Below are 24,360 nucleotides of genomic sequence, written 5' to 3'. Positions count from 1 at the left end.
AGGGACGGTCCCCACCCTCCGTGTGAGTCACTGCCAGCACCCAGACTCGCAGTCACAGCAAAGTTTCTTTACTGCTTAAAACAGTCCCAGTGGCACCCTGGCCCGAGGTCACCGTGTGCACCACAGCAGCAGCTGGGGGTGTCGGGGCACCCCAGGGGCTCTGCACCCTGGGGCAGCCAGCTGGCAGGGGCAGCTGGGAGGGGCACCCCATGAGCCGTAGAATTGTAGAATTGTAGAATAGTTTGGGTTGGAAGGGACCTCTAAAGGCCATCTGGTTACACTCCAGAGGCGGGCAGGGACACTTCAACTAGGCCAGGTTGCTCAGAGCCCATCCAGCCTGGCCCTGAATGTTTTTGGGGACGGGACATCCACCATCTCTCTGGGCAACACGTGCCAGTCCCTCACCGCTCTCCTTGCGAAAAACTTCCTTATGTCCAATCCAAATCAACCCTCCTTCATGTTCACATGCGTGGTCCTGAGCGGGCAAGCACAGCCCTGTCCCCCTGCCCCCGTGGGGATGCACCAGGACCAGCAGGCAGCACTCGGCCCGTGCCACGAGCATCCTCCGGCTGCCCGTGCCGCCCACGCCCGTGTCCGTAGCCGGCTGGAGGGTGCTCAGACAATGCTGTGCCTCACGCCGGGCTCCTGGGGTGCCTCGAGGCACAGCGGGGTCCCTGCGGGGCGCCGGCGGCAGCACACGCAGTGCAGGAAGTCAGCGACGTTGTGCCGGAAGAGCTGGCGGCAGGGGTGCAGGTACTGGAAGAAGAGCAGCATGAAGTAGATGCCCAGGCAGTAGCCGAGGAGCAGCTGCAGCACCAGCAGCGCTGTGCAGACGTTCTCATAGACGTCAGTCTTGAAGAAGTACCAGAGGATGACGAGGGCCGTGTTCTCCGCCAGCCGCGCCACGTAGTACACGGCCAGGCGGCCCCAGTTCTGCGACTTGTCGATGAGGTCCCGGTCAGCCAGCTTGAGCTGCACGGCCGACCAGCAGAACATGTTGATGCTGGAGTAGAGGAGGGTGAAGGCGCACAGCACCACCACCGTGCCCAGGCGGCTGAAGTTCTTCTCGATGTTGTCAGGCAGGCGGCTGCCGCTGCGCCAGAACTGCACCCAGGGCAAGAAGAAGACCACCAGGAGGTTGGCCAGGGCGATGGGGATGATCCAGTGCTTGAAGACGGTGCTGAAGAGCACGAGGACGGCGATGCGGGTGGAGATCTCCAGGCTGCGCCACAGCACGATGCACAGGAAGGCCAGCGGCCGCAGCTGCACCTTGTAGTCATCGTACTTGACCTGGATGGCCAGGATGTTGCAGACCAGCGCCCCGTAGGTGACCGACACCAGGCAGATGGCCATGAGGACGGCTGCCGGGGGAGAGAGCAGGCCAGTCAGGCAGTGCAGCAGACCGGGCTGTGTCCAGCCTCTCCACTGCCTGGGGTGCCAAGTGTGGGGTGACAGCTCCAGGTGGGAAACCCGGGGTGCGGGTCCTGGGTGAGAAGTACAGGGTGCTAAACAGCTGGGCTCACAGCAGAAGGCTCAGCCTGAGCACTGCCAGAACAGCTCGTGGATGGTGGTGACAGTTCCCACAATGAGGTGGCTGCTGGCAGCAGGAGGCTCAGAACCCAAAGATTCTCCTGACACCAATAAAACATAAGCCTTGGCCAAACCAGAGCCATTTCTGTGGTTGGACCATGCCCCAGCCCCCTTGCCCTGTGCAGGAAATGCTGCTCCAGGGTAAGCAGGGCACAGTCAGTGCTGCGAGGGCCCCTCTGCCTTCATCCCAGCCAAGAGCTGCACCCCTGCAGCCCCAGAGGCATCCCAAGAGCCAGCCCCCTCCGAGGGCTGCAAAGCCAAGGTCATGTGTAGGGAGTGCTGGCAGCTGCTCACATTCAGCACAGCCAGGAACACCACAGAGAAAAATAGAAGAGTGCAGCTGGTCCCATGCATGGTGGCTGCCAGCTGCAGGGCTGAGCTGACACTCCAGCTGCGAGGGGATCACCCAGAACACCTCATTTGGTATTCACTTCCTGCATCCACTGCTAGAGCAGCACTGGCACTCGTTCTTCCTGTGCATCTGCAACTCCCCAAAATGCCTTTGCAGAGGGCTGTGGCAAATTAGGGGCTTTCTGTGGGGCATCTCCTGTGCTTCCCCTTTCATGCACCTGCTGTGGGCACAGATGACAAGGTCTGGGCTCCCAGCAGTGCTGAGAGAGCGGCTGGGTGAGGGCAGCTCCTTCACCCAGCACTGTAATTGGAACGGTGCAGGAGCACACCTGCGTGCCCAGCTCGGTGCCAAAATGGGAGTTAAAAGTTTGCTCTGGCATATCCACCCCCAAGCACATAAACATCCTGGGAGCAGGCAAGGGAGCCTCCGAGTGGGAGTGCTGGGCTGGGAGCTCTGGCTGCTGGAAAATGTGCAGAAATAGATACAGGGTGGGGGGACTTGAGGGAAGCCAGAGCCTGCAGCTAGATGGAAAAAGATGAATGGAGACTGGAGCAGCCTCGGACAGGGACCTGACCCTCTTATGAGACACGGCACTGGGTGCATGGCTTGGCTCTGGAGGGCAGATACGAGCACGGGGCTGGGAGCAGAGCCTGGCACCTCAGCCATGCCCGCTCCTTCCCACTTTGCATCACTGCAAGCAGGAAAGCAGAGAGCTGATGAGTGCCCAGAGTGTGTGGGTTGTGCTCCACATTTCGGGGAGTCCAGAGGAAGCTGCGTCCCCGGGAGGGACTTTGCGGATTGCCTGGAGGTCCCACCAGCACAAGCAGCTGAGGAGCTGCCTCGGTGCCCTGGTGGGCTCCTGGGGAGCACATGGCCCTTACCTCGGGCAGCAGGGACGTACTTCTCCAGGACGCTGATGTAGAGCTGCAGGGTGAGCTGCGGGGTGGAGCCCAGGAAGGCCTGGATGACGGCCATGCGCTTGAAGGCGTTGCGGTGCGTGGCCAGGCGCCGCTCCGAGTGGCCCACCTCCTGCTCCATCTCCACCTCGTAGCCCTTCCGCAGCCGCCGCTTGCGCGTGATGGTCACGTAGGGCTCCTCCTCCCTCCCCGACCAGCAGTACACCACCAGGGCCTCCACACACCTGTGGGGACACACGAGCCGTCACCCGCCAGCCTTCCTGCTGTCCCACCCCAGCACCTCCAGCCCCACGCCGCGTGGTGCTGCCCAGAGCCCGCTCCTGCTGCGTGCAGCCCTGATTTTTTAAGATTTTGCTGAACCTTCTAATGTCTACGTTCTTATAACGCACTTTCTCACACAATTCTGGAAATAACTTATTGTTTAACGTTTTTTCATAGAAAAAGAAAAATCTGATAAACTGTTGGTTTGCCCAGCGTCATTGGAGAGTGGCACTGTCACCCTCCAATTCACTGTCACTTTTAAAAAACTATAAATGTAAGAATCAAAAAATCAACTTCCCTTTTTTCTTCACCTTGAGAGCGGCAGTGAGCGTGTCACCATTTCGTGTCCTAGAGCGACACGACTGCCTTGGGCAGCTGCCCAGCAGAGCTGTGGGCACACCAGGACCATGGGGATGCCCCGTGGCTGCTCCTCTGCTCCAGCGTTCGGGGTGATCACGGGTAGCAGGGGGGCAACAGCCACTCCAGCGAGGGGTGAAACAGCTGCTGGAAGAGGTGCAGCATCCCGGGCACAAAGCAGCGACTCTGCTGGGAGCTGCAGCTGCAGGAAGGTGTTAATCACCCTTGGGTTCTGTCTTCCCAACTGGCAGAGAGCTCTTCCTCTAAGCAGAGGCAAAAGAAACTCCGAAATATCAGAGCTGAATATCAGAGTTCTCTTTGATCTCTCATCTTGAGCAGAAGAAGGCTTCCACACTTCCTCCCTGCTGGGGACAGCAGGAAGGAGGGTGCAGGGTGAAGCCGTGTGTGGTGTGGGCAGATAAGGCAGAGTTTCCACAGCCCCTTCTCTGCAGGCCTCGCTGCGGGCAGGGCTGGGGCTTTCTGCCCTGCCTGCAAGGACAGGGGACCCCAGCCCCTCCACAGAGCCACGGGTGGGTGTGCGTGGCCACAGGGGATCACCTTGGCTCCTGCCTGGGGACCAGCTGGCTCTGGCACCAGCAGGACATCATTGTTTATGAGTGCTTATCAGGACAGCACCAATTGCTGTGTGTCAAACCCAACAGGAGGGAGGCTTTAGGATAAATTCTCTCGACAGATCAAGCCAGCACTCATGGCTCACTGCAAACTCTAACGGGAGAACTGTTTCACCCCAAAGGCCCAGCTCGAAGGGCAGTCCCAGCTGGCTGCCAGTGCCCTGCCAGACCTTCTCAGCAGGCTCCAGCTCCAGCTCCAGCCCGAGCAGCCGGCTGAAGCAGCCTTCCCTGGGCAGCCCCGGCTGGCTCTTACAGCAGCTGGGCAGCACCCACCCATACTCAGACAGCCTCGCTTGTGAGTGTCACAGCACTGCTGTGGGCCAGCACAGGCTGGCAGCACCGAGGCAAGGCCCCCCAGGTGGCTCTGAAGGCAAGACACGGTGACAGGGACACATGTGGCGCGCTGCTGGTTTCCGGTGACAGAGGAAGTGCGGAGCAGCCACGGTGGTTTGGGAGCCCTGTGGGTACCTGGAGCGTGGCTGCGGGCCTGCCCTTGGGAAGGAGCCCCGTGGAATGGTGGCCGTGCCATGCCTCTGCAGTGCGTTCTCATGGAGCAGGCACCGCAGCATTCCCAAGGAATGAGGGATCAGCTTGTGCAACATCCATCCACCCCCTCACTGCCCTCTTGCCAGCACAGCCCAGTGCCCCACAGCTCCCATGCCAGCCCCAGTGCTGCACCTCGCTCTCCTCCATGTCCCATAACCCCCAGAGTCCCACTCCTGGCCCTGTGCAGGACACCCCAAGAATCCCACTATGTGCCCAAGAGCGCTGTCCAAAGGCTTGTTCAACTCCGACAGGCCAGGCGCTGTGGCCACTTCCCTGGAGAGCCTGTTTCAGAGCTGCACCGCCCTCTCTCTGGGTGTAAAACCTTCTCCTGATATCTAATGTAAACCTGCCCTGACTCAGCCCCGTATCGCGTCGCTATCCACCCGGCAGCACCCACCGGGGATTCCCACCTCTGCTCCCAGCACAAGCACAGCCAAACCATGGCAAAGCCGAGAGGCTGAGGGAATCGCTGGCTGCCTCCCGACCTCGGGCAGAGCTTTCCCGGCAGCTGGGACACAACGGGCCGGCAGAGCCGCGTCCTGCCCGGAGCGGGCTCCAGCAGCAGGAGCGCCACCGGCGAGCAAGGCTCCCCGCGGGCCGGGAGCAGCCGCGCCGGGGCGGAGGGGCGGCAGCCGGCAGGAGCGGCTCCGGGCAGGCGGCAGCGGACACCCGGTGCCGGGGCGCGCGTCCTGCCCGGCACCGCTGCTGCTCTCACCCGGTGCCCGCGCCCCTGCCGGGCTCCGCGCATCGGTGCCGGGGGTCCGGGGGTGCCCGGGGGTACCGGGGGTACCGGGAGTGCCCGGGGGTGCCCGGGGATTCTGGGGGTGCCCGGAGGTGCTCGAGGGTACGCAGAGGTGCCCGGGGTGCCCGCCGCGCTCACCTGATGATGGGCCCGAGCTGCAGCAGGTGCATGAGCAGGACGAGCGGGCGGTCGCGGCTGAGGTCGCGGTGCACGAAGATGAGCGTGAGCTGCACCAGGACGGAGGGGCAGAGCACGAAGAAGACGGTGAGCGCCAGCCAGAAGCGGTCGTCGGAGTGGCCGTAGGAGAGGCAGAGCACGGCGGCCGCCGCCCCCTCCCCGCAGAAGAGCGCCGTCGAGAAGACGATGCCGAGCGGCAGCCTGGCCCGCGACGGGGCGGCGGCGGGCGGGCAGCCCCCGCTCGGCCCGTCCATGGCGGCCCCGGCCCGGCCCGGCCCGGCCCGGCCGCTCAGCCCCGCCGCGGCGCCATCCCGGGCTGCAGCGGAGAGAGGAGCCGCGCTGCGGGGCGGGACGGGGCGGGGCGGCGCTCCCCCGCCGCGGCGAGCCCCGACGGGCGGCCCCGCACCGGTACCGGCACCGGCACCGGCACCGGCACCGCACCGGCACCCCAAGCCCCGGGCACCGGCACCGCACCGGCACCGCCGGCACCGGCACCGGCGCCGGCACCGGCACCGGCACCGGCCCCGCACCGAGCCCCGCGCACCGGCCCCGCCGAGCCCCGCGCACCGGCACCGGCACCGGCCCGAGCCCTCGGCCCGGGCTGCCCCGGCCAGGAATCCCCACCGCAAGAAGGGATGCCCTCCAGCCTGGGGCCCCTGGCTCCCGGTACCCTGCCCTGCCCACCACCCTCCTGCTCCGGGACCCCCTCGCTACCGTGCCCTGGTCCCCACCAGGTGTGCTGGTCCCTGCCCCAGGACAGCCTCACCTGCACGTCTGCCCCCACGACCCTGTCTCGGACCAGGACCTTCCACCGAGGGCTCCCCATCTCTGCAGGGAAGGGCTCCCCAGCACGGCCGGGACCCACAGCCCCTGCAGCACCTGCCGTGGGACTCCCCCTCCCCACATACAGTGGGACAATCCCCGTGCCACCCCTAGTGTGTGCCCTTGAGACTGTGGAGCCCTCCCCAGGACCCCCCCCATCAAGTCCAGGCCCAATCAATTCCTGGCAGTTACCAACTGCGCCTCCAAGCATATGGAGGGTCCCTCCAGGGCAGAATTGTTAGGTGGCCCCAGGGACACTGGGGTCCCACTGCGGGCAGGAAGGATGCCAGTGTGGGTGTCAGCCTTGCCTGAATCACACAGCTCTCAGAGAGCTGCCTGCACCCAGCAGCCCCTGAGATGCGGGGCCTGACCCCAGCTGCAGACCCAGACACCGCATGGCCCTGCTCTCCACGGGCAGCGTGAGGGAGGGAGGGGCTGGCGAGGCAGGAGCATCCTGGTGTCTCTCAAGACAAGCTGTGTCAGGGACTCCCTTCAGGTGGATGAGTGCCTGGTGTGTGTACGGAGATCTGGGAGCGCTGTCGTGAGGCGGGAGATGCGTCTCCTGTCTCTTGGCTGTTCCTGCCTCCAGCCCGTGACCTTGTGCTACAGCTGAGCAGGAGTGTTTTCCCATCACCTCCCATCACCTCCCATCACCTTTCCCATCACCTGCCCTGCAGATAATGGGATTTGTGGACTCGCTGACAGAGCCAAACCTCCCAGCGCTCAGCCCCCCTCCCTGCTGTCTGTCCCACCTTGGTGGGAGCACAAGGCTGGCTGGGCTGTCCCCACCTCCGTGGCCGTGGGGGTCCCTGCTGTGCCCGGCTCACGCTGCCCCCAGCCCCAGCCCTGCCACCTTTCCCCAGGGGCGCTGGGGTGGGCACAGGGCGATGAGCACACGCTGCCCTGGCTGAGCACCCTCTGCCTGCCAGATGCCTCAGTCCAGCCTGGGCACACGCTGCCTGCCTGGGACGCATGGGACGAGGCAAAGAGTGTTTGACACTGGCCAGTTTTCCCCAGTTCAGGCAGACCAGGAATTTTTAGGTAACTTTTAAAAGGCTCTCAGTGCTCAGCCCTCGGCAGCTAGGCCAGCTCACAAGGAGGTGCCCACGCTGGGAGCAGAGACCCTGTCCACTCACCTGCCCAGGACAGCCAAAAGCACAAAAGCTCCCAGAGCACACACACAAGAGCTTTCCCCATTGCACCAGGCCGGAAGCATTACCAGGGCTATCAGACTTATCAGCAGGAGAGCTGAGAAGAAAACTGCCTGAGACTTTGGAGGCCATGCCTCCCCCAGCAACAGCTCCCACACAGGAGCAGTCCCTGTCCCTGCAGCTGCTCAGAGCTGTTATTCCAAGCTGAACAGCTGCTTCGGGAAACCACAAACCCCACGAGCTCACGGGGACTGGCCTGACTGGCGGGGATGGGAGATCTATGAGTGACCACTCAGCTCTGGTATGACAGTTACGCATTTTCAAGCTGTTTTTGGAGAACAGCCTCTCCAAAAGCAACCTCTGGCAGGGCAGAGGGTGAAGGCAGCAGTGTCCAGGCTGCCTGGAGACGGTGGCCAGCCGGGGTGGGAGCTGTGCACGGGAGCAGCTGTGCCTGGCTGGGTGCTCAGCCAGCGACAACACATCCTGTGGCACTGCCAACTGCACCCACGGCTCTGAATGAGCAGCAGGAGCAGCGTGCCGTTTGTACCATTTATGCAACTTCCACTTATCCAAATTAAAAGCATTCCCCAGGAGTCTGGCAGGTCACCAAGCCCTCGGCTGAGCAATGCCTGGGCTTCAACTCATCATATTTTTAATTTCAGCTTCCCCTGCTTCGTGATGAAATACTTAAGAGCGACTGTTTAAGAGAGCAGGAATTCCAGTCCTGCATCCGTAAGCCCCAGCAGCCATCAAGAGGAATGGAGAGCCAAAACCTCACAGCATTTCCCACACCGGTTATTATCCCATTTTGTGTCCCAAGCACGGAGCAGCAGGAGCTGTTCACGCTGTGAGTCACCTCCACAGCCTGACCCCACCTGCGCTCTGCGCTGTAAACAGCAGACAGGCCATAAAAGTGATGTGGGTCACAGATAGCATCAGCCACAGCTCCTGTCCCACTGCCACTCCCTGTCCCTGCCCGCCCCACGCCCACACCTCTGCCTGCGAGCCCAGCACAGCTGGGGCTGCACGGGCACCCTGGGACAGGGACACGGGTGCCAGAGACGCTGCCTGAGCCGGAGCTGCCACAGGCCAGCGGGGCCGGGCCACGTGGGGGGACATCCTGCCCACGTGTCCCCACTCTGGAGTGGCTGCTTTCTGGACCAGCAGAGCCTGTGGCTGCTCCTGGCCCTCACTCTGGAACCTCCCAGGAACAGAACAGCCCCTGGGCTGGGGCACGTGGAGTGACATGGAATCACAGAATCACGGAATCACATAATCATGGAATCATGGAATCACAGAATCATGGATTCACGGAATCATGGAATCACAGAATGACAGAATCATGGAATCACAGAATCATGGATTCACGGAATCATGGAATCACAGAATCATGGAATCACGGAATCACAGAATCACTGAATCAAGGATTCACAGATTCACAGAATCACGGAATCACTGAATCATGGATTCACAGAATCACAGAGTCACAGAATCACACATTCACAGAGTCACAGAATCATGGAATAACAGAATCACAGAATCACAGATTCACAGATCTCCTGAGCTGGAAGTGACCCACGAGGATCATTGGGGATGCCCAAGGCACCAGCCTGAGTCTCACTACCGCGTGCAAATGTCAATTTTCCTGTCTCCACAAGTGCCTGCCCTGCCCTGGACAACATCCCAGCTTCATTAATTTCTTAATCCCAGCCTCCATCTTTTTTTTTTTAATCCCGGTGTTCCCAGAGCACACCTTGCACAAAGGGCACTGGTGGTGGTGGCTGCCCACTGTGTGAAAGCTCAGGGTTTGCTGTGCAGCTTTCCCAGCCCCTTGGATGTGCCAGGGTGTTTGTGTGTGGGAGCCTGGGCTGTACGTGGGGTGGGAGCAAGCTTCCTCAGCGGCTCTCAGTCTCAAAATAACCCTGTCTGCTTTACACATGCCTGCCTGGCGGCTCAGCTCCTGTAAAAGGAGAAGAGAAAATTGTTTGGAAAAGGCAGGGAGCTCCGAGCCAGGCTCTTAAAGAGCCCAGGTGGGGAGAGCTGCCAGCGTGCTCCCCCAGCTCTCCTCTCTAGGACCCAGAGCAGGCACTGCTCCCAGGGTGCTCGTCGGAACATGCCGAGCGCTCTGCTGCCTTCCCAAATATAGCCCTGCACACTACAGGGGGGGAGGCAGCAGCTCGGGGTGTGGGGATGGCCCTGCTGCCTGCCCCCAGCCCTGGGAGCTGCTCAGGAGCAGTCCGTGGTGGGGACCTGTGGATGGGCAAAACACCCGTGGGCTGGCTGAAGTGGCAGTCACAGCGTCCCCCACCTTGATGGCTGTGTGAGAAGGGGACAGTTCTGTCCCCTCAGTGCAGCCACGCTGCCCTGCCGGCAGGGCTGGGAGGTGCCCAGGAATCTGTGAGCTGGGAATTTTTGACTTAGTTTGGAAATAGCTTTGCAAATGAGTGGTTTCCACAGGCTAAACTGTTTGGATTTTGCATTGCTCTCACAGTAACTCAGCCGTATTTTTCCCTGCCCCAGCAGTCTGTGGAACAGCTTCTGGTTGGGGAAATATTTATTCCATTTGCTTCATCATGCGACTGCTTTCAGCACTCCAGTTCCTCCTCCAGCCTCACTCTGACCCTGCTGGGAGAGAACCTGGTATCTGTGCTGAGCACCTCGTGCCTCTAAAGCTCACTGGAGGCTGTGCTGAGCCCACTGGATCTGGGCACGGGCTCCGTGCTGCCAGAGGATGCTTGCAGGCACAGCACACGTCAGCTGCCTCACGCTTCACTTCTTGAACAAGAAAGCAGAGTTACCTCTGGGTGCATTTATAGATCTTTGTGATAATTACACTTCTTGAAGTCATGCCTCCCTGGCTACAGTCCCAGCACAGGCAGAGGGTGATGCTGTAACACTAAACCAGGCAGGAAGGGTTAAAATTACCTTTAATGAGCTGATTCCCCTGGTCCCTGCTGGAAGAGTGTACAGCCCTGGCAGAGTGCTAACCCAGCCAGGCTGTGCCTGCCCTGGGCATCCTGGCGGGCAGGAGGAACAGTTCATACTCTCCTCTCCCCCAGGCAGGAAGGCAGCAGGAGCACCAGCATGCTCTCAACAAAACCCCTGCAGGAGCCCGGGCAGGGCTCGTGGCCATGGCAGGGGCTTCCCAGAGCTGTGGGCTCGGGGCAAGGAGCGAGGAGGCAGCTCGTCCTGCAGCAGGGAGCAGAGCAAACAGAGCTCAGCTCCAAGCCTCTCCTAGAAATGTGCGTATGCTTTGGCTGGGAAGTTCTCTGCCAGGAACTGGGTGAAAAGCAAACAGCTCCCTGCATGCTTCCTGCCTGCTCCTGCCTGCACCACGGGGTGATGGCACCGGCGTGGGGGAGCAAAGAACACTCTGGAAAAACCATCTCCCCCACCCAGAAGAGCTCGGGAATGGCTGCCCACAACGTTTGCATGGCAGCGGGGCGCAGACCATCCACTGTCCCCACTGTCCCCACTGCCATGCCAGCAAAGCTCCGCGGTGCCCCAGTTCCTCAGCAAGAGGTCTCGGTGTCACAGGCTGTAAATATCCTGCGTTCCCAGCCTGACTGCAGGGCGTTTGCCTGTAATTAGCTCTTGGGATTTGGGAGCCGCTGTGATCCGGGGTTATCGTTAGCCACCAGCGCCGAGCTGGGATTTAAAGGGACAATGTGCTGCTTGCAGCCCGCCGGCTCGGAGCGCTGTCAGATGACACATTAAACAGAGAGATGAGTCTCTCCTCAAAGCCTGTCCTTGCCCACCACAGGTCCCTTTTCAGGCAGAGTTGACGCGGTTCCAGGCACAGCAGAACAGCTTGCTAATATTTCTGCCAGGGCTTTCTGGTCCCTGCCATCACCTTGGCTTTGGTGCCACCTCAGCTCGAGGCTCTCCAGCCTGCAGGCAGCCCCTCTTGCTCTGCCCGCTGTCTGCCCCGTGCAAACCATCACTCCCCTCATCCGAGCTCCCCAGCCGTCCCCCCAGCCCTGCTGCTTGCCCGGGGGTGCCAGGGGGGTTCCCGTGTGCCCGACGGGGCGCGTACTCACGGGCTCTAGCGAAGCCAAGGCAGGGCAGCCCGCCAGCCCGCGGCCATCCGCGCCTCGCCGCGCTCCCGGGGCTCTCCCTCATTCCCTCTCCTGCGGCAGAAGCAGCCCCAGGCACCTGCTGCCTGCCAGGGAGCGATGCCAGGGCCAGCAGCCCCGGTGCCCCGGGCGCTGCCCCCTCGGGGCTCCCGCTGGCGCTGGCAGCTCTAGAGGCTGCAGCCCGGCGCCGTGCCGGGGCACGGTCTGATTACGGCTCTGGTGAGGAACATCTCCATTTATCCGCCAGGATAATAAATTCTGCCGTGGAGGTTCTCACCTGGCAACAGTCACCAAGGAAACGGGAATGGCTGCCGCGGGTCCCCGCCGGCACCGCCTGGCGAGGCCCGGTGCCCTGGCACCGGCGGGTGGCTGCGCTCCGGCCGGCTGCGTGGGCACAGGGCCAGCTGCCCGCTGCAACCCGAGCGCAGCCAGCGCGGCTCACAGCAGAGGTCAGCGTGGGCCTGGCCCTCGTGCCGCTTCCCCGGAGCCGAGGGTGGGCTTCACCAGATTTGGGGTGGATTTGGAGGTTTTCAAAATTGATCCTGGTGCGTGTGCGCCGAGAGGCGTGAGCTGGAGCTGCCTCAGGCTCCAGCCTCACCGGGGATTTTGGACACTTGTTTTAAAAGCAGTGGCACCTCGAGCGTTCAGAGGTGTCTGGAAATCCATTGGTGCGAGAGGGAGAGCAGATCCTGCTGCCCCTCAGGAAGCTGAGCCGCTGCCTCCACGGCTGCCTGACACATGGCACTTCCCTATTTATAGCACCTGTGGTCATGTTCTAGCCCATTCCTGTCCCTGCCGGGCTGTCCCCTGGCAGTGCCACCCCTAAACACAGAGGCAGGAGCTGACACTCGGGGCGAATCATGTCAGCCCTCAGAGAGCTAATTCTGCAAAAAGCATCGCAGCCCCTGCTGGGCGTGAACCTGCCCTGGCCACTGCTCCCACAGGCTGCTGGCACAGGCAAGGACAAACCAGGAAAGGCCACCAGGATGGGGACAGGGAGGTGCTGCCACTGCCCTGCCATCAGCAGCACAGGGGTGACCAGTCACCCCAAACATGGCATCTGGTGGTGATATCAGAACAGCAACTTCACCAACCATTAACCACGCACGGCTGCCGGCCCACGGCACGGAACCAGAGCCCCTCCCTTGCCCAGGACAGGGGCCGAGTTCCCAGCAGTGTGTGGGGCTGGGGACAAGGGCTTGGGGCCGTGCCCACGCTGGGATTGGGGCAGTGCCCATCCTGGGATTGGGGCAGTGCCCATCCTGGAATTGGGGCAGTGCCCATCCTGGAATTGGGGCAGTGCCCATCCTGGAATTGGGGCCGTGTCCATGCTGGGATTGGGGCAGTGTCCATCCTGGGATTGGGGCAGTGCCCATGCTGGGATTGGGGCAGTGCCCATCCTGGGATTGGGGCAATACCCATCCTGGAATTGGGGCAGTGCCCACCCTGGAATTGGGGCCGTGCCCATCCTGGGATTGGGGCTGTGCCCGTCCTGGGCTTGCGCCCCTGGGGCCAGGGCAGTGTCTCAGCATCTTTGGTTGGTGCTCAGCTGGTCGAGGTGGTGCTGCCAGTGCTGGTGGTTTAGCACGGACTGATGTGAGGCAGCAGGCTCCTGTTTGCTCCTGGACATGGCTTTTGAAGGATCTTTGTCCCTCTGGACTCCACTTCCCCCACGGAGAGCTCCTGCAGCTCCGACATCCCTGTGCGACTCCTCCACACACATCAGTGGCAGCGAGCCAGGGAGGGCAGCTCTGGCTGGGAAAAGAAGCAGGAAACCTGAGAAGGAAGATAAGAGCTTCAGAGCTGAAGATCCAGGAGCTGGCCCTTTTTCTCCACTCTCTGCCCTGCGGTCTGAGGGTCTCCACCACTTCCCTGCTCCTAGCCAGACTCCTGCTGGGGCTGGCTGCCGTTTCCACCCCAGGCAGCACAGGACCTGCTGCCACTCAGTGTCCCTGTCACAAAACACAAGCAGTGAGCAGCGGTGTCCCCCAGCCCAGCTCAGAGGGGACCCTGGGTGAGCAGCAGAGCCGTGCACAGCGTGAAGGGGCTGCAGAGAAACACCCCTCGGGGGTCAGGCAGGGACAAGGCAGAGGTGCTGTTCCTGAGAGGAGCCCCTCACTCAGCCCACAGCGCTGCCAGGCAGCGTCCCCAGCGCTGGGCACGTCCAGCAGCGATGGGGACACGATGGGGACACGAGGCTGCAGTGGGGTGCACGAGTCAGTGCCGTGCCACCCGGCGTGGCAGCCCCACTATGGCCGTGCCCAGCAGCCACTGGCCTGGGCCGACCCAGCCGGATTAAGGAGCCTGCAGGAGCTGGCAATTTAAATCCAGATTAGGGGTAAGCAGCTGCCACACAAAGGGCATGTGAGCAGAGGGGTGAGCAGGTGAGAGACTGAGTGGCACCCCTGATGTGAGGGGCAGCGAGAGCAGGGTCTGTGCCCATGGGGTGTCGCTGAGGATGGATTTTTTCTCCAGGCTTGGCTTGTGCACACCAGGCAGAAGTGCTGTGCCGTGGGACGGGGCACCCAGGATGAGATGTTCCCTGCCGTGAAGAGAGAGCCCAGGCAGGAGGATGAAGCACAGGGGCACGCTGGGCTGCTCGCTTCCTAGGTGCTGGAGAGAGGCCACCCCTCCGTGCAGGGCTGCAAAGCATGTTCCACCTCTTCTCCCACTGCTGGTCGTGGCTGCAGGCCATACAGGAGCCCGTCAGGTAGGTCCCTGTGCCACTCCCGGGGCTCCCAGGGTGACAACATTTACCTGTGTGTTTTGGGTGTCAGCAGTGTGGTGACAGGGGAGACAGGTGCCCATCGCAGGAGCTGTCCCCAGAGTGCTGTGTCCTCGTGTGTCCTCGCTGCCCCTGCAGCAGGCAGGGGAGCAGGCTGGGCAGGGGTGCAGTGCAGGGATGGTTCCACAGGGATTCTGGCGCTGCAGAGTCAGCAGCTCCCCAGGAAAGCTGGGGAGGATGAACTGAAACACCTGCCTTGTTTGCGTGTGTCAGGACATCCAGGTTAATTCCCTGGGACAGCACTGCAAGGAGGTTTATGCTCCTTTCCCTCCAGAGAGGACCCCTTACCTGACCTGCTGTAATTGTGGAGGTGGAGCCATGCCACCTCCACTGCCATGCAGCCTGGTCTAGAAGTTTAGGGAAGAAAATGGTATTGCAAATAACTGTGGTGGCTTGTCAGTGGCAGAGAAAATGTTTTCTGTGTGGCTCTGGTGGATCACATTGCTGGAGAGTGGACAGGACTGTTTAGCAACAGGAAGAACACCTGAGTCCAGGCAGAAGCTCATAAAATCATCCTTGCAACCTTTCCCTACCTGTGTATACTCAAAACTTACTGCAGGAAGGTGTAATCATTGACTGCTTATAAGGAAGAACCATGCTGGCCTGTGCATATAATTGCTTAATCCTATCTGGTTTGAAAGTAAATCCTTGCCACGGGAAGCACCTTGGAGGCTCAGCATGTGGCTGCCCCATGGTGCTGGGGTGGCTCCAGGCACTCGTGCCTGTCCTCACCCTCTCCCACCCGCCAGGGATTGTCCCTGCCCTTGTCCCCAGCTGAGACAGAGCCTGTGTCACTGTCCTGCCCCTTTCCTGGCTGAAATGTGGCTGCCATGGGCAGGGTCCTCTGCCTGGGGGACAGCGGTGGTCGCCGCTCCCCAGGGAGCACAGCCTTTTCTGGGGTGCTCACCTGCTGTCGCTGCTCCCCAGGAAGGTGACCCTCCTTGTCATGGGGCTGGACAATGCCGGGAAAACCTCCGTCATCGCGGACATCGAGCGGGGTGAGGAGCAGCACGGCGCCGAGGCAGCCCCGGGCGGCGGCAGCAGCTTTGCGGTCCCCCGAGAGCGGAGGAGCGAGGCTGCTGAGCTCCAGCGGCCGTTCGGGGCAGGGTGCAGGGCACGGCCGTGTCCTGGAGGCGGGAGCGGGGATGCGGCGGGGGCAGGAGGGGCACAGGATGCTCCTGGGCCCGTGTGCCAGCGCTCTGCGCTCTCCGCACCCGCAGCGCTGGCCGGGGAGGTGCTGCCCGCCGCGCAGCCCGGCCAGAGCCGCCTGCGGCTGGATCGCTTCGAGGTGACCCTGCTGGACCTGCCCGGGGCACAGCGCTGCCGCAGCGCCTGGCGCAGCCACTACAGCCAGGCACACGGGCTGCTCTTCGTCCTGGACTCCGGTGACCCGGCACGCGTGGAGGAGGCCCGCAGGGTCCTGAGCCGCGTCCTGAGCCACCCCGATGTCTCCGGGAAGCCGCTCTTGCTGTAAGATCGGGATGCGAGCTGTGAGCTGGGGGTGAGGGGCGCAGTGGGACCCCCCTGCGGCGGGGGACGTGGTGTCCCGGGAGCTGTCGGGGGGTGCGGGGACAGGAGGAGCCCAGCAGCGCTTGGGAGATCGGAGCATCCGTGGGGAGGAGGTGAGCAGGGGGCTCCGGTGCCGGGTGAGGTCGGGCAATGCTTCACCTGACCGCAGCAGCCCGGGATAAAGCACACGGCCTCCCCGGCGAGGCCCCGGGGCCGAGCTGGCGGTGACGGCCGCTCCTCCCGTGCCCCAGGCTGGCCAACAAGCAGGACGCGGCGGCCGCGCTGCTGCCCTGCGAGCTGATCGAGCGGCTGTGCCTGGAGCGCCTGGTCAACGAGAACCGCTCTCCGTGCCGCATCGTGAGTGCGGGGCCGGCTCCGCTGCCGCTCCCGTTCCCGTTCCCGTTCCCGTTCCCGTTCCCGTTCCCGTTCCCGTTCCTTCTTCCCGCTCCCGTTCCCGTTCCCTCTCCCGCTCCCGTTCCCGTTCCCCTTCCCGCTCCCGTTCCCCTTCCCGCTCCCGTTCCCTCTCCCGCTCCTGTTCCCGCTCCCGTTCCCTTTCCCGCTCCCTCCCCGCTCCCGTTCCTGCTCCCTTTCCCCGTTCCCGCTCCCGCTCCCATTCCCGCTCCCGCTCCCGTTCCCTCTCCTGCTCCCTTTCCCGTTCCCTTTCCCGTTCCCTTTCCCGCTCCCGCTCCCGCTCCCATTCCCGTTCCCGCTCCCGTTCCCTCTCCTGCTCCCTTTCCCGTTCCCTTTCCCGTTCCCTTTCCTGCTCCCGCTCCCGCTCCCATTCCCGTTCCCGCTCCCCCCCTTTCCCCGGCGCTCCCCGTGCTGATCCCCGCTCCCCGCTCCTCAGGAGCCCTGTGTCGCCAAGCGTGTCCCCCCGGCCGGCCCGGCCCGCACCACCGTGCAGGGGCTGCGCTGGCTGCTCCGCGCCGCCGCCGCCGCCCCGGCCCCGCCGGCCCCGGTGCCGCCCGCCCCGCGGGCCGCCCGCCCCCGCCCGCCCGGCCGCCGGTGAGTGCGGGGCTCCGGGAGCGCGTCCCCGTCCCCTTGCTGCCCCCGCAGCGCCCGTCCCCAGCGCCGCTGTGCTCCCTCCAGGGACCGGCCGGCCCCCGGCGAGGAGGCTCGGGAGGGCGCGGGGAAGAACGGGGAGCCCCGGGCGGTGCGCCCCGTCTGCCGCCTGCTGCCCCTGGTGAGTGAGAGAGCGAGAGGGACCCCGGGACGGGGTGGGAGAGGGGCTCTGCCACCCTCTCCTCATCCCCTTTCCTGCCCAGGAGGAGAGCGCCAAGGGCCCCCGGAGGAGGAAGAGGAAGGTGAAGGTGAAGAAGAAGGGCTTGGGGCAGCCGAGCGCAACCGAAGAGCCAGAGGGACCAGGAGCGGGGGCTGCGGTGGGGCTGCTGCTCCCCAACCGGGTGGGGCAGGAGGAGCCCACAGCCGTGGGGATGGGCACCCCCCAGCCAGGTGAGAGGGGACCGTGGGAGGCTGCCAGCTCTGCAGGGCCCCCAGAGCCACCCTGCAGGGAGCTGGCCAGGCCTGGCAACGTGACAAAGCATTGGACCACTGGTGCCCGCCACCTCCATCAGCTCTGCTGCAGATCAGCTGAGTGCAGAGCCAGGCCACGGGAATGCCGGGGGGAAGAGGAGACACATCTGAGAGGGGAAGAGGAGACACGTCTGAGCATCTCCACAGGGGATGGTGCAACGGAGGACGGCGCACCTGCCACCCGCAGTCCTCTCAGCTGGTTTGGTGACAAAGGCACCCTTGCTCAGGTGTGTGGTGCCTGAAATTTTGTATTTCTCCATCCAGCACAGGGTATGAGGAAGAAAAAAAAGAAGAAAATTAAGAATAAGATCAAGTCACGGGAACCTTCTCTGGAGCAGCAGCGAGAGGAGGTCTCAAGCACCTTTGGTTGGTATTCCTCAGGACAGATTTTGCTGAAAGCATCAGGGTTCTGCCCTGCTGGCAGCGGGCTGTGCAGGGACACTTGGCCATGGGGGGCTTGGCGTGGGGACAGCTGCAGGTGCTGCTGCAGGGCTGGCTGGGGGCTGCTGGGGAGGCAGCTGCTGCTGCCTCTGCTGTGGGGTGGGATGCGGAGGCCACACGGGTGACCGTGCTGGAGGCTGGGATGTCCCTGCAGCCCTCGCTCAGCACAGGGTGCCAGCTGGGCCGTGGAGCTGGTCCCAGGTCAGTGCCTGAGTGCTCCTTTGTTCCCAGATTTGTACCGCCGGGCCATGCTGGCTCTGAAGATGAGGCAGGAGCAGAGGAAGCAGCCATCGGCCATCGCCCCCTGAGCAGGGGGCACGGAGCACGGGGCTGTGGTCCCGGAGGAGCCAGGCTGCAGTGGCAGCGAGCCCCACGCCCTGCAGAGCTGCCGGGTGCTTGGCCAGGGTGGCAGAGCTGGGAAATGGGGCCCGGGCCACAAACAGCATCTTTGTCCCCTGCGTGGCTTGAAAAGCAGGGATCCACAGGGGCGAGCCGAAGGTTCCTTTGTGGGATGCCTCTGTGGCAGCCGGGCTGCAAAGCCGTGTGAAGAGGGAACAGCGGCCGCTTGCCGCCCCCTGTTAGCACTCCGTGGAAAACTCCATCTAAACCCGGGTTAGTCTGGAGGAAAGGAAGATCCGAGCAAACGCCAGGGGGAAAGCTCGTCTCTTGAACTGAGCTGTGCCCGGGGAAAGCTGTCTTAGCAGGTCAGGGCTGAGCTGGCCCGGCAGTCACTCCCTGCCTGCTGCCTGGAGCTCGTTCTGGCACTGCCTGGCACTGCCTACTCCTTCTCGGACTGCCTGGTCTCGTTCCCTGCTGGTGGAGGAGGGAGGGCAGCCCCAGGTGCTCTGCGGAGGAGCTCCACATCTGGCAGGGCTGTCAGGACCCACTTCACCCACTGCAGGAAGGCGATGCCCGTGTGTGTGCACCCTGCAGCCCGTCAGCGAACATTTCAGTTCAAAGGCAGCTGGTGGCGGAGGCTCCATCCCCAGGAGCGTTCCTCCTGATCCTGCCACCCCTCCCGGAGGGACAGCCTGGCCCCTGCTGCCCCAGGTGGTCCCTGCCGTGAGACAGGGTGGGCAGCAGCACACCCGTGCCAGGGCAGCAGCACACCCGTGCCAGGGCAGCCCGTGACACACCGTGTCTGCCGTGTCTGCTGGCTGGCAGAGCTGCCCCCAGCCCTGGAGACACTTCACCTGAAGTCAGGGGTTGGGTGTTTTCTGGGACACCTGCAGCAAGCAGCAGAAGCTGAGGCGAGCGTTAGTCACCTCTGCTTCCTGTTACTCATTAACAGCGCTGCCTCTGCGGGCCAGGGCAAGGCAAATCACCCTTCCCTTGGCAGGGCTGGAAGGGGAAAAGAAGAGAAACTGGCCACTCTGCCTTGCCAGCCTGCCATAAAGCTCTGTCTGACTCTGCCGTGTTCAGCTGTTGGTGACTGAAGGGATTATTTGTAAATCAACCGTAAATAACAGCAGCAGAAGTGAATGCTGCCCTGCAAATACAGCACTTTGTGTATCAGCCCCCGTCTCAGTCTGGTGGAGCTCCCTGGCATGTGGGTGCTGTGGGTACAGGGCAAAGTGGGGACTAAAATGAGGTGGTGCTGAGAGGTACCCTCCCATGAATTTCGGGTTTGCTGGAAATGCTGGAAGCAGGAAGCAGTGCCTCAGCAGCTGCTCTGGAGAGACACATTTTCTATCCCTCGTGCACAGCATCAACAGCCAGCTGGGTGGCACAGCCCTGCTTTGCATTTCAGCATTTGGATGTTATCTCGCACATCCTTCTCTTCCAGCTTCCAGAGAAGCTGACTCAGGAGCGCCAGGGCAGGTAAGATGCTGTGCCTGGTCCCACCAGCACTGTGGTGGTGCCTCAGCCTGGGCTGTGGCTGCATTGTTGTGACGTGGGGTGTGAGTTCTGCACTTCTGCAGCGCTGTGGTTGCTCACTCAGAGACCCACGTCTGCCAGCAAGGTCACCAGCAGCTCCCTCCAGCCTGGGTCCTTCTGAGCCTGAAGGATGGAGAGAGCCAGAGATGGAGGGCGGGAGTCTGTGCCTGCCTGAGCTCTGCCAGAGTTGCTGGCTGTTTGTGTGCTGCCAGGAGGAGATGGAGAGATGTTCCAGCAAGCGCCTGTGGGAATACACCTCCCACCCCCTCAAGCCAAGGTTGCTCTGCACAATTGCATTGTTTCCTGGTGGCTGCTATCACTGTCAGGATTTAAACTGTGTGCTGCAAGTTGAGCAGTGAGAACTCTGCTCTTCTGTGAAGAGCGCTGCGGTTCAAAACACTGCCGAGTCTCCTGTGGACAGGACAGCAGCAGTCCTTCCAGGCAGCACAGGGCCTGCAGGAGAGCCTGGCAGATGGGTCCGTGTGCTGAGGCTGTCAGCCCCTCTAGTTCCACCCGAGGCCCTGCTGTGCTTTCTCCACTGTCAGTAAATTCCTCTTTCGGCACGCTGGCTGGGCTTAGCCAGCAGCTGCACTTCATGTTATAGCCCCCCCAGAAGAGAAGAGGATGGCGGGGTGATGTTGACTCTGAAACCTCCTCTGAGAGCCCTTGGTTTGCCCCACACTCACGGGCAGGGCAGCAGGGAGCCCACACAAGCTCTTGTTGAGAGCACAGGCACCTCTGCTGCTCCCCATGCCTGCTGTGTTCTCTCAATAAAAGCTAAACTCTGTGGGTTTCCCATGTCCATTAGAGTTCCCAGGGGAGTGGGAACCACCGTGGATTTCATAATCGTTTCTGATGGAGACACGCTTTGGGAATCAGCCTCCCTGGAGGCTGCAGTGAGGATGCCCCATGCTCCGAGGGGCAGCACGGGCAAGGCGAGCCTGCTCCACACATCGGGGAGCGTGGGGTGGCAAACCCACCAGCAACCCGGCCCGACAAAGGAAAATAACTGAAATAAGAGACAGAGACTTGTGATGTGTGAAAAACACGGCAGCTCTTTGTTCTTCACTCGCCCAAATTTACAGAAGAAGGAGCCAGCAGTGGTTTTTGAGAGCATCTCAGACACTGGAATTTGAACAGCGATTTAGGGCAGTAAAGGGAATGAATTGCAAGTGATCCAGGTTAATGGGTATTTGGAAAGGCAAATGGAATGGATCACATCCTGTGGGGGGGCTGCAGGTGGCTCTGAATCGCTGTAAATCTGTAAATCCCATCACCTGTCCTGGGGCATTTAAACAGCCAGAGAAAGGATGCCTGGGTACAGAGCCTGGGCTGGTGAGGGCCTTTCACATGCAGCTCTCCCCTCCCTGCCTTGTGAAAGAGGTATAAAAGTTAATTAAAATGAATCTCTCAGCCCACCAGAGCAGAGGCTGTGGGGGAAAGGTGAGCAGCCCCTGCTCCTTGGCTTTGCTGTGCTGCGGGAGGCACTGCTGAGGTGTGGGCTCTGACCCGTGTTTCATGCTGAGGTGTGGGCTCTGAACCCATGTTTCAGCGTTGTCTGAAAGCTGCTTGGAGTATGTACAGACTTAAATAAACATGTGTAAAGAAGGTAAGTGGATTTTAAACCTTGGAATGGGTGTTAGGGTTGATAAAAGCCCGGGCTGGGTGGTTTTTTGTGCTTGAGGAGCCGGTTGCTATGTACACTTTCTCCTGCTTGCAGGTTCCAGCCTCTGACTAACTTGGGTGGGCTGGGTGCCAGCAGGCTCTTGTGGAGGTTTCCCAGCTGAGAAAGTGAGTGAAGTTGGGAAGTGGCTCAGTTTTAAGATCAGCACACCAGAGTCCAGGGGGTTTTCAGAGACTGTTCAAAATATTGCAATATGTGTGACAACAGGCAGCTCTCAATCAGTTGAATAATGAGCAGCCAAGCATGGAGCTTCTTTTGGATGTTTTGTTACCTGTTGTAGCCCCTCTGTTGTGTTACACTAAAAATGGGATCTGGAGCGTTTGCTGTCATGTGTCCTGAGAAAACAAGGCTGAATTCATTGACACGACTCCCTCAGCTTCTTTCCATGGTCAAGAAGGAGGCAATTAACACCTTGTAAGGAGGGAGAGGACAAAGGACTGGAAAACGAGAAACTATGAAAACTTTCTAGGTTAAACGAGCCTTGTTGGAGACGTTGTTGCTGGCAGAAGGAAGGAGGATATAATCAAATTTATTTAGTAGAAATGCGTGTCTTGGGGCACCAGGAAACACGCTGGAGTCTGAGGTATATAAATTTGTCACATCGTGTACCAAATATATTTGCTGGGCTTTCCTCCTTTGAAAAAGAAAAAAGGGAAACTTTGTTGAGTTCGGATTTTGCCTTCTCCCGGATGCTCTTGCCCGGTGTGAGGAGCAGCGAGTCAATGGGCAGCTCCTGCCCCTGCCATAAATCAGCTGCCACCCCACATGCTTGGATTAACGAGACCTACTTCACGCTGCAGCGGCTCTAAAGACGAACCTGTAGTACCCGTCCGGCGGTGGGAAGGGCTCGGTGAGCAGGTATGCGTCTCCACTGGCTTCACACGACGCCGGATGTTGTAAAAATCCGTGCGATGTTGGAAGAGGCGGAGAGCAGAGCGCTTGTTTTACAGACAGCGCTTTGTCCCCAGCTGGCCGCACGATGGCAGAAGAAGCAAAGAACACTGCGAAAATCAACATTTAAAGGGAAAAAAAAACAAACAAAAACCCCACAATGCTGGGAGGGTTAGAGCGTGTCCCGAGGCCGGAGGGGACCCCGGCCAGGGACTGGACCCCGAAACCCCCACGGGCACAGCAGCCAAAGCAGGGACAGGACAACGCTTCTGTGGGAGGATGGAATGGATTAATGGATTTACCCAGCTGGGGGGCTCTCCCTTCTCGTGCCCTGCTCGCAGTCTGCCGAGCGCCCGGCTGATGCGCATTTTCGGGCTCATTTTTTGCGCTAATTGAAGCGGCGATGGACTCCAGCCGGGCTGCGCGGGGCGGAATTCTCCCTCGGAGCGGGAGCTGCCCCGGTGGTCCCATCCCTGGGCGCGGCCCCGCCCGCTTTCAGAGGCGCATCCCAGCAGATTTCCCATCCCAAGACCTGGGCGCCGATAGAGCTGCCCCCGGATCGGCGGGGGAGCCGTGCGGGCGGCCCCAGCCGTGAGAAAGCCCAGTCAGGGCTGCGTGCTGCCTCTCTGCAGGCTGGTTTTGCCGAGATGGGGTTTGGCTGCCCCGCAGCAGGGTGACAGCTGCCGGGTTCCTGCAGTGAAAGGCTGCCCTTGGCTCTCCGGGGCTGAGGGAGGAGATGTATGGATCTGAACTGTCTGGTCCACAGCAGGATGCTGCGGCTCTGCTCTGGCTGAGTGTGGGAGACCGGGCACTCACCTGTGGCTCTTCCCAGCTGTGCTTGGACTTATTTCACCCAGGAGCTCCTGGAAAAGGGTCTCTGTTCCTGCTGGCAGTGCATTAAGCTAATTATCTAATGTTTAATTCTGTATCACAGTCCAAGTCTTGCATTTTGCTCCTAATCCCAGCAAACTTAAAAAGTTAAGACCTTGTCATTTCAAACTGAACTGGGTAGGGGCTGCAACTTGTATGGCACAGGCGTTGGAAGGACAAGTGCAGCTGCTTGGATTCTTCTGCTGGTGAGGCCAACTCTCCTGATCAATTCAGGGGAAAGGTGAGGAGCAGCTGCACCTGTAGCAATATATTGAGGGGATAATAGAGCTGTTTTTCTGTGGGCCAGGTAAGCCAGATTGCCTTGGCCTTTGGAAGCATGCAGGGGTCAAACCCCAAATCCTGGGCATGGCTGCTCCGTTCAGCACCTACCACAGAGCTCTGCAACAGGAAAAGTGTCTGAGAACAACAGCTCCCTCTTCTACCCAGCACAGCCAGGCTAGAAAAACATCAGGGAAGTACCCAAAAAGTGAGGCAAAAGCTGCAGGGTAGCGTTGGTCTAACTTTAGTGCTCTTTGTGGAGGAGGGAACTCTACAGCCAAACTGGTTAGGCATTATATAAAGATGTTTAACAATTGCCATTCATGATTTTGAAATGCCTGGCATTGTTTTCTGGTTTCCTCTGTTGTGGCGAGGCCTTTGTGTGGAAAGGTGAGTAAGAGCCCAGCTGCTCAGGGAGGGCTGCCCTTGGCGTGCAGATGAGTGCTGCCTGTGCCTCTGCAGGGATGTGCAGCCTCCAGGATCCATCTGCTTGCTGCCTTGGCAGAAGCGGGGTTTAAAACCCCCACAGCTCCTGCCTGCCCAAACCTGACTTCTATTTTGGTGCTGGGGCAGGCTCAGATGTATCACACTGTGTGAAACTGCCAGACTGCCGGTGCTTACGCAGAGCAAATGTGACTGGGTTTAGCCTTAGTAAAATCAATATGATGCTATTTTCACCTGAAAAATGCAAAGCGAAAAACCTGTGTGTTTTCCAGGCCTCTGGAAGCTGCCAGCTGCGCTCCAGGCGCGGTTGTGGTGCCACAGGGTGAGCTTTGCTCAGTTTCCAGGAAGAAGCTGACTTTAAAACGGGAGCAATGCAAGCTACTGGAACGGCAGTGGCACCTGGGCACGGGGGTCGAGGCACCT

The 24,360-nt window shown here is 61.1% G+C and overlaps 2 protein-coding genes across 5 annotated transcripts; one reads left to right on the top strand and one right to left on the bottom strand.

Moving 5' to 3' along the window:
• Window positions 1–52: 52 nt before the first annotated feature.
• On the bottom strand, window positions 53–11,997 carry XKRX (XK related X-linked). 2 transcript variants are annotated; one of them, XM_038123000.1, is made up of 4 exons: window positions 11,588–11,997; window positions 5,536–5,890; window positions 2,824–3,083; window positions 53–1,361 (listed from the first exon to the last, which is right to left on the bottom strand). In XM_038123000.1, the coding sequence occupies exons 1-4, from the start codon at window positions 11,667–11,669 to the stop codon at window positions 616–618; spliced, it is 1,443 nt and encodes a 480-aa protein (XP_037978928.1). In that variant the 5' UTR covers window positions 11,670–11,997; the 3' UTR covers window positions 53–615. The 2 variants fall into 2 exon arrangements, with proteins under 2 accessions (XP_037978928.1, XP_037978929.1); XM_038123001.1 differs by having other exon boundaries at window positions 11,901–11,919.
• Window positions 11,998–13,964: 1,967 nt separating this feature from the next.
• On the top strand, window positions 13,965–19,408 carry ARL13A (ADP ribosylation factor like GTPase 13A). 3 transcript variants are annotated; one of them, XR_005255083.1, is made up of 9 exons: window positions 13,965–14,007; window positions 14,099–14,333; window positions 15,336–15,406; window positions 15,629–15,878; window positions 16,169–16,274; window positions 16,765–16,922; window positions 17,007–17,100; window positions 17,183–17,816; window positions 18,123–18,169. XR_005255083.1 is itself a non-coding variant. In XM_038123168.1 (9 exons), exons 1-9 carry the CDS (start codon window positions 14,275–14,277, stop codon window positions 18,197–18,199), a joined length of 1,104 nt encoding a protein of 367 aa, XP_037979096.1. In that variant the 5' UTR covers window positions 14,015–14,274; the 3' UTR covers window positions 18,200–19,408. The 3 variants fall into 3 exon arrangements, 1 of the variants encoding a protein (XP_037979096.1); XM_038123168.1 differs by lacking the exon at window positions 13,965–14,007 and having other exon boundaries at window positions 14,015–14,333; window positions 17,183–17,369; window positions 17,715–17,816; window positions 18,123–19,408; XR_005255082.1 differs by lacking the exon at window positions 13,965–14,007 and having other exon boundaries at window positions 14,015–14,333.
• The last annotated feature ends 4,952 nt before the right edge of the window (window positions 19,409–24,360 follow it).

This window comes from Motacilla alba, chromosome 4A, assembly GCF_015832195.1.
Source record: "Motacilla alba alba isolate MOTALB_02 chromosome 4A, Motacilla_alba_V1.0_pri, whole genome shotgun sequence".
In the NCBI taxonomy this organism is placed as follows: domain Eukaryota; kingdom Metazoa; phylum Chordata; class Aves; order Passeriformes; family Motacillidae; genus Motacilla; species Motacilla alba.
Note: the sequence above shows the minus strand (reverse complement) of the source record. Positions and strands in the feature narration are given on the sequence as shown.